The 13,207-nt window shown below is 36.2% G+C and overlaps 1 protein-coding gene across 1 annotated transcript in view; it reads left to right on the top strand.

Moving 5' to 3' along the window:
• The first annotated feature begins 8,638 nt into the window (after nucleotides 1–8,638).
• LOC129234337 (E3 ubiquitin-protein ligase SHPRH-like) overlaps nucleotides 8,639–13,207 on the top strand; it is a 65,904-nt gene continuing 61,335 nt past the window's right edge. Inside the window, exon 1 of the mRNA XM_054868330.1 lies at nucleotides 8,639–8,730. Coding sequence (XP_054724305.1) covers nucleotides 8,661–8,730 — 70 coding nt within the window. The 5' untranslated portion in view covers nucleotides 8,639–8,660. The remainder of the gene's footprint in view (nucleotides 8,731–13,207) is intronic.

Raw genomic sequence — 13,207 nt, forward strand, 5'->3', positions numbered from 1 at the left:
TTTTAGTGTTAGGTACGAGACATTTCACAGCCAAATACTGTGGAATGGCCCTATATAATTTATTGCACGATCTGTGCAGTATGTATAGTATACCGTAAGGAGCCGCGAAAATACAGACATGGATGATTTCGCGAACTGAAAACTTCGCTAATTTACTTCCACGGAATCGAAAGTTGAAGTTAAAAATATTTCCCTAATCTTAAATTTTCGCGATAACGATGGGCTCGCGAAAATTGCTACCTCTCGAAAATAAGTGCTTTTACAGTATTTAATTTAAAAAAGAGAGAGAGAGAACATTTGGCACTTATAGCTCAGCTTTCCGAGCAAAAATTATTATTTATGTGAAAATAAAAATTTTTTACAGCTCTACAAAGTCCGTAGAGGAGTTTCTATCTTAAATCTGCCCTTGCTGCTTTTTAGCCTACTTTCCCAGTAAAAGTCAGGAAAAGAAGAAAAAAGCATGAAAGAAGGCTTAATGCATCTTTAAAATATCGCGAAAAACAAAAAAAAAAGTCAAAAATAAATAAAATAATTAAATAAATATCGAAAAATTAAAAATTGGAAAGTAGGGTATTGAGATGGGGAAAAATGTTTGTCGGTCTGTCTGTCTATCCCCCCCCCCCCCCCCCACCCACCCACCCAATAACATTTGAATGAATTGTCCGATTCGAAAAAACTTTTTTTTGTTCGAAAGATCTCGGCGAGGACACCTCATTCCCATATTTTACTTTTTGATTTGAACTATTTTTTGTTCAATTTTGAACAGTTCAAAAAAAACTTAACATTAGCGCCTACGGGGAAATTCAAGGCAATTCCGAACTGTGAGACGAATTTGCTTCAAACAAACTTTCTAGGAAAAAGCGTTTGATGAAAAACTTGTATATAAAATATCTTTTTGATTTGAACAATTTTCCATTCAATTTTGAACAGTTCAAATCCCTTAACATTAGCGCCTACGGGGAAACTGAAAGTCAATGTAGATTCCGTACTTGAAGGCGGATTTACTTCAAGCAAATTTTGTTGGAAACAGCTCTTGACGCCAAACTCCAGACTCCGACTCCGAGAATTTAGGGGCACTAGACTCCGACTCCGACTCCTGTGCCCGATAATTAATCGGACTCCGATTCCCCGACTTCAACTCTAACTTCGTAGCTTTGGCAAAAATTTATACACGGAGGACAGATGACCGACTCCGATGTTTGGATATTCGACTCCGACTCCTTCATCCCAAAATGAGATTGACTCCGACTCCGACTCCGCAGCTGTGATTTTAACTGTGAAATAATTATTGTTGATATGACTTGTTTTTATTTTCACGCTAAAGTTTTAATTTTGGCATTCAGTTTTCGGCGAATAAACTCGAAGTCATTCATGTTTCTACATAAAGATATACACAGACGATTTTTTTTTTTTTTTTTTTTTGACAATGAAAATTATTTCTTTAAGTTGACATTTTATTGTTTTTATTTATTTTGGTAATTGCATTAATTCATTTTAAAAAAATATTTTTGGCAACAGGGGAAATAGAAACGATTTTTTTTTTTTTTGGATATGATGTATTTATTTTAATAAGCTTATTAATTTTAATTATTATTTTTTCGTTTTGAAAACTGTTAAAGAATTTTTTTAATGGAAAAAAGTGTATTAGCTGCTTTGTTTAAAAGGTGCTGCTTTTTTTTTTTAAAGATGAGTGGGGAATATTTTAATCCTAGAAATCAGCTTAAAATATTTAAAAAATATTTTTGAAACAATTTGCGATTTTAGCTATTTTTGAGAATATTGATCAGGTACTAGAAAGTAGTATGAGTATATGGGAAATTCGGCTCGTGTAGTTCTAGACAGAACTTCTTGTTTTTGCCTGCAAAACGTTCAGCCTTGTGTGTGTTTCCAACTATTGCCCTTTAAAGTGCAATAATTTTAAATACAATTTTCTGAGTGAATTGCTGTTTTTTTTTTTTTTTTTTTTTCATATTTTCCCCCCAATACCTGAACCTTACATTTAAATAGTATTTTTTTATAACTGCATGAACTAAATATACCGCATGGTTTTCTAAATAGACCTTGAGAAAAAGAATGATTCTTCAAATTTTGAAACAAAGATGCATTTAACTGACTGCAATAGGGCCATTTTACGGAAAACGGTCATTTTGTCCCCTACGAGACGCCTCATGTATTTCATTAAAAATAATATTTTAAAATATTAAGGAACAACTTCCTTCTATCCTCCTTGGCAGCAATAGCAATAAAAGAGGGAAGGAAAGAAAGAAAAAGTTTGGTATAAAATTATACTAGAGTTACATCTCCATATTTTGAAGCAGCAAATTGTCCGGAAAAAAAATCGATATATCTTATAGAAGCTATCTTAGCTTATCCTTAGTAGCTCCTAAAACATTAAAATTAAAGCTAATTTTCGTGAATGAAACTCAATTTCTAGTTTATTTGAAAATCGGATTAAATGAAAGTTAGTTGGAATTTGGAGAAGAGCACTTTGATCAATTTTAGGATTACTCGAGCGGGGCCCTTTCAGACTGGGCCTGCTTACTGAATAGGCCAACTAGGCAGTGGTCTAGGGTTCTCGCTTTTTAGGAGCTCCTAAATTGTTAAAATTGCTTTAGCCAATAATCTAATAATGCTAAAATGTTAAAGTTTGATTGCAGTGGGGCCAGACCCGACCTGCGTACCTGCAGATCCCACAGTGCGGGGCCACGTCCTTAAAAGCCCAACGATCCAAGAAATAAAAAAAACTAGCGCTAAAATTTATTAACGTTTCAAATATACACTACTGGCTTGTGACCTCTGGGGAGAGACCAGGCCCTATAGATTTTGTTGCAGAGGGCCCAAAATTTATAGATTCGGGCCTGGGTCCCGTAAACAGCCACCTAACTTACCTATTTTGTAGTTATGAGGTTGGCCCTTGGCCAAGACATTTTTTGAGGCTCCCATGCAGCCAAATCTTACACATTTAGTCTTTGACTAAAACAATTTTAGCTATTTGGGGCCCGAAAAAGTAGGGGCCCTAGGCCACAGCATAGTTGGCCCACTCAGTAATCAGTCCCTGATCCTCGCAAAAAGCATAAGGAAGCAAATCGAAAGAGTTACAGGGAAATCAAAACATTGTTTTATCATTTTTCGCTTTAAAAAAAAAAAAAAAAAAGAGAAAAAAACTCTTTGTTTGTGCTGAGTCCATTTCGACCATTTTTGGAAAATGTCTGTCTGTGTGTGTGTGTCACATATGTGTGTAACCAGTTTTTTGTGGCCACTCTACAGCAAAAACTACCGCATGAAATCGAACGAAATTTGGTACACATATGTGCCCCTATGTGAATTTGTGCCCATTGGTTTTTGGCGTGAATTCCTCAAAGGAGGTTGAAGCAATGGTACGTTTCTTGAGTTATGTGTGCCTGCTATTCCCCAGGAAGTAACTGGCGGAATCAAACAAAATTTTGGCCATATGTTGTCCCTAACAGGTACAGGTGCTGATTCAATTTTGGTGTCAATAGCTCAAACTGGAGTTGAGCTATAGAACTTTTTCGTCGTCAATTGTGACTGCTGTATCTCAAGAAATAATGATTGGAATCAAACAAAAATTTACCGACAAGTAGCTCTTAGAGGGTATAAGAGCTGACTCTGTTTTGCATCAACAGCTGAAAAAAGGGGAGGCGTAATCGAATGTTCTTCCTTTTCCATTGTGAGTGCCCAAGAAGTAATGTGAATCCATACGTAAACAGACTTTGGTTCAATTTCGGCGCCAATCGCTCCATGGGGGGCTGATTTATTTATTTATTTTTTTGTGTGAATAAAAATAGCTTTATAATTACAACAATAAGAAAGATAAATCGTAATAGACTGTCGTCAGCGTATTTCGCGCAATCGCACGCGGCAAATTTGCGGCTTTTGGCGTCTCCTCTCTCTTTTATCCTCCTTGATTGCTCCCCAAACGCTTTACACCCCAGTATCCCCTGGGTGTACTCGGTGTACATACACAGGTGGACAGTCTTTACAATCGAGGCTGCCGGAATGCGTTTTCCCAAGTTCTTGTAGAATCGATGAGATAAGATAAGAACTGGAATGCGTGTGAAAGAAATTCGAACAAAAGAAAAATGCAGGTGTAAAAATAGGAGTAATCGAACTTAATGACTTGTAAATTACTCAATGGATTCACATTGATTGCTTTAGTGCCTCACGCCCTTTTGTTCAAACCAGTAAAAAAGTGGAAAAAATGAATGCACATGGAAACCCTTTTTATGGGGTCTTAATCACCGGATATTGGCCATGAAACTGTTCCACGTGGGGTTTTTAACTCTGCAATCTAAACTGCATTGATAGCTGAAGTTCTGAACCTACTTGACTTGCCTGCAAGTAAACTACAATTTCTATTGTGGCGAGTAAAAGAAAAATACATTGGGACACACAAAATACTAAAAACATGAAACAGGAAAGGTATTATAATGTTTATGTGTCTTTGTTAAAATGGTTGTTTGATATTTCTGGCTTCGATGCTCCTCGTGCATGGGGTATTATACTTCTCAGTCCGGATCTATAAGTTTTGGGCCCCGCTGTAACAAATTATGTGGAGTCCCTCCCCAGAGACCAGCAGTGTATACTTGCAACATAAGTCTTAGTGCTATTTTTTGAGCAATCACGATTGCTTATTGCTTTCATTTGACTGTTTTGATGTGCTATGATTTTATTTTCCCACCAGCACCCTCTGCAGCACCACTGTCGACTGGCCGCCTCACGATACTGCTCCTCTAGCGAAAACCGTCTCCAGGTTGCGTCAATATCCTATACATACACGCACGTACACACATACAAACACATACATACACCTACACACACTCAAACACATACACACGCATACATACAGACACCTACACATACACACACGCCTACACACAACTACCCACACATTCATGCCTGGACACAGACACAAACACATATGCCTACATACACATACACATTCCCCCCCCCCACACACACAAACACTCATACACACAACTACCCACACACTCATACCTGCACGCAGACACAAACACACATGCCTACACATACACATAGGGTTTTACGATGGTGTAGCATCCACGTATGTAAAACGACCACTCTTTACTTGCGTGTGAGCAGATTTGTATCTGCCCAACGGCTATCGAGTGGGACAGTGAGTAGGCAATGGGCACCACCGGAGTCAGGTCCGTACCTGGGTCCACGGTGTCTAGAGTCGTAAGTGGTTTAGATCTCGTTCCCTTACGGGTAAGGGGGCCCCGGCCGAAAGGTCAGTTCTCTGGAAGCCACAGATGGCATGACAGAGCGGGGTTCCCTGTTTCGTACCCCCCAACACACATACGCCACACACGCCTACATACACACACACTCGTGATTGCGAAAAACATAATTTGTATTCAATATGTCAAAATCCAAATTATTATTATTATTATTTTATTTTATTTTTATTTTTTTAATTTCTTGGGCCCTTGGGACATACCCTCCCTCCTCCTCCCGCACTGCAAGGTCTGCGGGTACGCAGATCCGGGCCTGATAATATTGCAGCGTAGAATATTCAGACATGATTTTTTTTTCTCTTCAACAAGAAAGAGATTTATGACTTTTTTTTTTTTTTTTGCTTTCCACAAAAATAAGGAACGGCATACTGCGTTCATTTACCGCGTTTGATTCTTACAATAATCCCATAATAATTGAGACTAGTAATTAAGACATTTTTAGGAACCCCTCAGTTTATTTTTATTTTTATAATTCTGAAATTTAACGTATCATAGACTATCATGGTGCAGACTCAAAGATACAAAGGAAACGAATGTTTTGGAGACTTAGAAAGAAAAATATTTTTGTACCCTGGGGAAAAAATAGAGAATCATTGCAATAATTCTGTATTTTGTGTGTCTATGACTGTGTATTTATGGCACACGAAATGAGGGGGCGCCGCTAGGCGCCCTAATTTTATACAATCAGAGCATTTTATACGATGAGGGGCGCCTTCCGGCGCCCTTCATTCCGTGTGAATGTCGTCGTGTTCCGTCAAAAAAAGGGGCACCTTGCGGCGCCCTCTCATTTTGTTGCGCCCGGGGCGATTGCCCAGCTCGCCCCCCCCCCTCATTGGGACAGCCCTAAAGGGAACCATATTCAACAATTGCTTAAATTTCCGATTATTGAAGTGCATTTAAAGAATTTCTTCAACCTCCTCCTATCCCCCCCGAACCTCTTCTGCTAAACCTAAAATTTCATTTTTAGGACATGTAACATTTGGTATCTAATCCTTTTCTTCAAAGAAATAAATTGCACATTAGGATTTTTTCCGAAACAGTTATCATGCGTTTTATAAGTTCATTCTATATATTTCTTTTTTCTTTTAAACAAAAAAACTTGTAAGGAGATGGGCAAATGCGGCAGTTCTGTTTTTTGAAGTCCTTACCCCGCCGCGGAGGAATCGAAGATTAGAATCTTTAAAACACTGACCGTTAGAAATATTTTTACAAAAACACCACATAAAGCACCATCACAAAATGCATGCACAAACAATATTTTTTCGGAAATCTGGGGGGAGGGGGATTATCTCCCTCGGACTTCCCAAATAGGCCCAATTGCCCCCTGGGGCAATTTCTTAGAGTAAAATCGTCCCCATGATTGAAACGCCTTTTCTTGTGTCGTGGATTATTTCTCAAATCTAAAAAATACATATTTCTTTACTTTATGGTACACTAGTGGTACCCGCACGGCTTTGCCCATAGTAGAAAATTAAAAGTTCATTTGGTTCGCCTGTATATTTACAAATGAATGATGAATTTCTCGCCAATCGGCTATATTCATTCGCTCTCCGATTCCACGTCATGATAATTTCGTAATTTACTCGTCTATCTTATGATAATTTTGCTGCGGAAAATGTTCTTAAAATTGAAATAGAAGAAGAACAAAATCGAATTTTCGAAAAATCGCTTCGAGGTGCACTCCCCAATTCAACAAACTAACTTTGTGCCAAATGTTATGAAAATCGGCAGAATGGTCAAGGTGCTATGCGCGTCACAGAGATCCAGACATCCTGACAGAGAGACTTTGAGCTTTATTATTAGTAAAGATTGAAAAATGTTTACAATTGTTCGCATGTGCCCCTACAGGGACACATGCAGTAGGTAGAAAAAAAGACCTATTCTCGAATAGATCCGTACTTTTCTACGTGAAGCCGCAAATGTTGGTTGGACTCGATAGTTAGAGCAACCTAACCTGGCAGCGTCGTCAGGCTCGGATCTGGGTACCCGCAGATCCTGCAGTGGGGTAGGGGGGGCACGTCCTTATTATATTCCCAAGGGCCCAAGAAATTGAAAAAAAAAAAAAAATAGCACAAAGACTTATAAATGTTGCAAACATACGCTGCTGGCCTCTGATGAGGGACCCTACCGATTTTGTTGCAAGGGAGCCCAAAATTTATAGATCCAGGCCTGAACGTCGTATGACTGCCTTGAGCTGAGATGCAGAAACTCTCCCTCGGCATATTTTCAATACTGAAGTTTCCAAAACATAATTTTAGTCTGGGGCTCTCCCCTGGAAATTGAAATTAAAGCCCCAAAAATCAATTTTGGACACCTTTGATGACCTTAAGGTAAGAAATAGGGTTCAGTACACCTAGATATAGGGGCACCCCTCGAGAAGCTTTTAGAAATAGAAGTTCCAAAAAAAAAAAAAATCAGATAACCTTCCATGATGTTAGAGTGCGGAGGCTAGGAAATATGTAAAATGGTAAGTATCTGAAATCAATCGCCCCCCTCTTTTGATATTTTCTGTATCTGCACTTGCCTGACTTCCTCCCCCTCCAGCCCCCACCTAGTTCCCACACTGGAGTCCCTTTCGCTGGACTACGTGATCATTCGATAGAAATTGGGGGGGGGGGGGCGAAGGAAAGAAAGAATCCACCCAGAATTCCAGAATGTAATTATTGACTACAGATTTGACTTGAGTCCCTATGTGAAAATATTGCTTAGCTTACGTTCGACGAGCACGACCCGTAGCGCCCGGTTGGTTAATCATGTGACAGCAATGACGTCAGCGGTTACTAACCGGTTGTTCACGAACCAATGCTTTATCGAACGCTTTCGGTTGATCACCGGTTACTTGCGCAGACATGGCGCAGACGAACAACACGCAGGTGAAAATTACTTATAATTGGTCAAAAATGTCACATGGTTCCCTCAACTAATCAACCGGCTTAAGTTATGGTTTACCGGTAGAACAACCGGTGAAGCTCATAGAACGACGTCGGAAACAACCAGATTGCCGGTAGCTCCCAAGAAAGCTGCGGTTAGTAACCGGTTACTCATCGGTAGACTGGTGAGGTTCGTCGAAACTTACGTGTTCACTTTTCCGTAACTCCTTTTCAGCACAGTTAACTGGAAACTGTCATTGTTGTTGACAACAGTTGTCCGGTGCGCGATGCGTACACAATAGCTGTTATACAATCACCGGCGTATCATTACGCTCAAAAATACAAAGGAAAGGATCTTATAAATGTTTTGATCTTACAGAATTTTTTGGCAATTTATGCCGAAGGGATTGAAGTTTTTTGAGGAACATCGGTTTATTTTGAAGGAAAAATCTATTTTCGTAAAATTTATTTTCTCAATTCATGTTGGTGATTTTCATTTATATACTTCAAACTGATGGCGCGAAGAAAATCGCATCCAAATCGTAATGGGGATCGGCCTTCGAAATCTCGAAAAACTATCAAAGGTATGGTCAGGAAAAACATTCTCTACCAATAACAAATGTAATATACTTTTATTTCATTTCGAATTTGTTTAAATCTTTTGCATTCGTCAGGCTCTGTAACCTTACAAATAGACTTTTTTAATTAAGCACCCTCAAAGCAGAACACGTGACGATGTTCTGCAACATAAAGTCATTTGACCAAAATTTTTCTGCAAGTACTTCAAGCATTGTATACACAAGCGAGCAACGTGATCTTTTCCACAAATTGGGAGCCCTAAATCAAAAGTGTTACAAACAGGTTTTTTTTTTTTTGTTATTTCAGTTTTTAAAACTTCACTGTTGTTACTCATTTCTGTGGAACCTAAAGCAATTGAGATTATCCAAAAATATTGTATGTGCTTTCTAAAACGCATAGAAAGAGCAAATATACAAAATTTAATAAAAATAAGAACCTAGGTGTCAAACCACGTATTTTAGGTTAATTTTACATGGCATGAAGGAGAAATTAAAATAAGGTTAATAAATAAATAAATTACTAAAACAATAAATAAAATGAGTTAAATTAGGGTAGCATAATAAAACACTTCAAAACTTTTTAAGCAGTTGAAATATTTTCAGAATGCAAATGATTTGAAATCTCAAACAAGACTGGCAACTTTTGGCGATGGACATGTTTGAATGTTGGCATGTTTCCAAAACATATGATGTTTATGGAGGCAGTGGATGAAAGGTCGATTCCGAAAAAGGAAAAGGGGAACCGAAACGCTAAAAAAATCAGGATCTTTTCAGATTTAAAATATGAAATTTCTGCAGAAACAGCCAATTTTCTACAAATATCTTCCAACTCAAGTTAGAACTTTGCAAAAATTCTGCCGATTTCTTTAATTTCAAATAAATCTAAAATTCTTGCTGATGACTTATCGAATTCAACATTTTCCGCGTGCTTTCCACCGAATTTTTGTAATTTCCGAGAATTTTAGATTTTCTTCTAATTTAAAGAAATCTGAAAATTAAAGAAATTTTATCTCTAGTTGGAAGATATTTTCAGAAAATCTGCAGTTTCTGCAAAAATTTCCCAGAAATTTGTAAAATTTCTGCAGAAAATTTCTCTGAGTTTTCCTCCCACATTTGAACAGATGTTCTGCAGGTCAGGCATCTATTCTGTGACATACGTCGCAAATTTAGTAGTATTCTGCTATGGGGTTAAGCACTTTTATTATACTTGGCCTTATTGTCATGGAAAAATCTGAGGCCTGCTTTTGCTTACATCTCAGCAACTTAGAGACTTTGCGATTTCACTAAATGATTTGCTTATTCTTTAGGTACAACTTGAACGCTGAAAAATTCTAAAATAAAATTATTTTTTTGGTTAGGATGGAAAACAGCAAATTTCATATCATTTCCACAATAAATGTTCAAATATAAAACCCATTGTTACAAAATTTGTTGCCTTACAACAGTAATGTTAATAGTAATTAAAATGAAAATCTTGAATCAAGGCTTCACTAAAGCAAGCATAAAATGTTATTCACTGTCATTGGTTTCAACTACGACAATATTCGATAACGGGGCTAAGTAAGGAGAGATGTTAGGATCTTTATAACAAGTAACTTGTATGTTTTGAAACATAAATTTGTTTGGGAAACCTCTAATATTTACATGGCTTTAATTAAATTAGCAAACAAATAAATCCTAGAGGGAACAAGAATTAATTTTTAGTTCCCACTGCTTTAAGTTTTAGATACATATGTAGGTTTTTTTTTTTTTTTTTTTTTTTTTTTAATACAAAACATTTATATGAAAAAAAAAGGTTAAGTTTTTGTTGGTAACATTATTCTGCTTCTAAAATACATTTACACTAAAAAGAATAAAATAACATTTTCAAAAACAAATACTATGCACTTTTCATATAGCATACAAAAGGACAAAATATTTTTTCTGGAACGGAAATGACAATTTAGTATTCCTGTAGGTTTCAAAAATTCCAAGAAAATGACACCACAAACAAAGAAAAGAGCGATTCTAGTCATTTCAAACCAAACCTTCTCTATAAGAAAATATGCATATTTCAACACTCAAAGTTATGATCAGTGGCGGCTTGTGCCTTGAAAAAGTGAAGGGGCCAGATCGTAGGTGCACTCACAGCCACCCCCTGCCAAATTTTTTAAGAAAAGCAGAATTTTTTAAAAATATATTTTTAATATTTAAACTTTCTTAAAATAATTATTTGTGGAAAAAAATTAATTTAAATTCATTTTAAACAAAGGACAACAACAAAATACATAAACTACTAAATAAATCACAAAAGATATTAATATCATGTTTATATCCATGATTGCCGGCAGGATGGAGTACTTTCACCACCTGAATTTCAAAAATAAAATTTAATCAATCAGATAGGGAAAAGCTACGAAATACATCATGAAAATTATTAATCTCACGTTTATGTCCATTGCACTTTTCAGCACTGCAGTACACCTCCCTTGCAGCATCGATAAGGGGTAAGGGGCTGAAAGGGAGGCACTTTCACCCCCCTGACTTTTCTAAATAAATGAATAAATTTTAAAAAGCAATATTATTTTTAATCTTATAATAACTCAGTGGTGCAACAAGGAGGAAGGGTGAAAACACCCCCCAAAGCCATTGATTTTAATATAAATGCAAATTCTAATACAGTAGTTTATGCATAAAAAATGGCTCATTTGATCAAAAAACCCACTTTTTTTCGAAACTTTTTTGATCAAAAACCCCCTTCAAAAGGTATTTTTGATTAAAAAAAAAACCTCCAGAAGGTATTTGTGGCTTCGCTCGTGTAATAACTTATTATTTTGAATGAGTAAAATTAATTTTATTTTAAGCAAGGCCAAATTACAAAAGTTCAAAAATATTGTGATCAGAGAATGCAAAAATATTATGATCATGGGTAAAAATTATAAATTAAATAACTTTAACACAGATGAAAATACCTCTCTGTATTTGCTTTAAAATAAATAAAATCAAAACAGATAAACTGAATTAGAAAAAAAAAAATTAAATTAAATAAATTAAAAACTAGTTTAAAAATTCTTAGCGATTTAAACGAGGGTGTACCTTTCTGGATATGATTCTACCAGCCCTCATGGGCCAGATTAAGAATTTTAATGCAGACAAAAACAAAAAATATCGAACTCTTTAACTACATGAGCAGTAATTTAAAAGAAGTAACAATTTTTGTGTAACAATAGGAAGACATTTTTTGAATTAAAAAAATTATCTTGCAACAATATATGCACACGTACATACAACACAACCCATGAGAGTGGTGCAGCAAGAAAATAGTTTTTAAGGAGAGGGAGAGGAGGGGAGGGGGAACAATAGGGAAAAAAATCCCATCACTTTGATTGGTTTGTATTGCTCATCAAATCTCTCAATTTTGAAACTTGTAATTTTAAAATCACAATTTTAAACGCTTTTTCATGATGTTAGGGGAAAGAACGGTACAGAGGATTCTGCGGAAATTTGGAAGGAATGGAGCTCCGAGACTCTCCCCAAATCATGTTTTTGTTTTCTTCTTTTTTTTTTGAAAAATGAATAGATATCAATTCTTCCTCCTCCTCCAATTTTTTGAAATTGCAGTTCCAAAGACGCAATTGTAGACAAACTTTGAAGATTTTTACAAGAAGATGTTCTGGAGCTCCCCCTTGGAATTTTTTTCTACTAGCTGACCAATGAGCTGTAACTATTGAAAATTTTTATTTCAAAGATTTCTTTTTAAAAGAAATCAAGATTTAGCCTAACATTATTTTTTTTTTTGAAATAAAATCTCTTCTGCCCTTTTGTGTTTCTCAGATTTGTTTTTAGAAGTGTCAAAGAGCAGAATGGTCTTTGACAAATAAATGTCTTGTGTTAATGATCAGCTGACTTCGCACTGATCTTTTTTAAAGGAAAAGTTGAGAATATTAGAATACACATTTTAGGGGAAAAGTGAAACAAAATAAATTTTCAAAACTATTTTTTGACCCCTCCTTCCCCTTCCATATATACAATCCATTTTTTTTTAATTTAAAGCACACACACACGCACAAAAAGAGGGGGGGGGGGGAGTAAATAAAAAGTAATAAATTACTGTCTGAAAAAAGTGAGGGAGCCCGGCCCCCTCTGGCCGCTTTCACAAGCCGCCACTAGTTATGATTGAAAGCTTGATAATGATAAGAAATTCTCTTCATAACCTGAGCCACACTTTTCTTCGTTTGTGGTGACATTTTCTTGGAATTTTCGAAATTTAATGGAATTCTTAAAAGTCCTTTCTGATCCAGAAAAGTTTTTTTGCCCTTTTAAGTGCATTATGAAAAGTGCTTAGTATTTTTTAAAAAATATTAGTTATTTTCCTATAATGAATGGAACATGTGTATATGCTAATTATACTTCAAAAACTAATCAATTGAATTTAAAACTAACCAAAGTAAAAGCCAGGGCTGTATGCAAGGGGGTAGTTTATAGGACTCAAACCCTCTCCGAA

Source organism: Uloborus diversus, chromosome 1 (genome assembly GCF_026930045.1).
Source record: "Uloborus diversus isolate 005 chromosome 1, Udiv.v.3.1, whole genome shotgun sequence".
NCBI lineage: Eukaryota > Metazoa > Arthropoda > Arachnida > Araneae > Uloboridae > Uloborus > Uloborus diversus.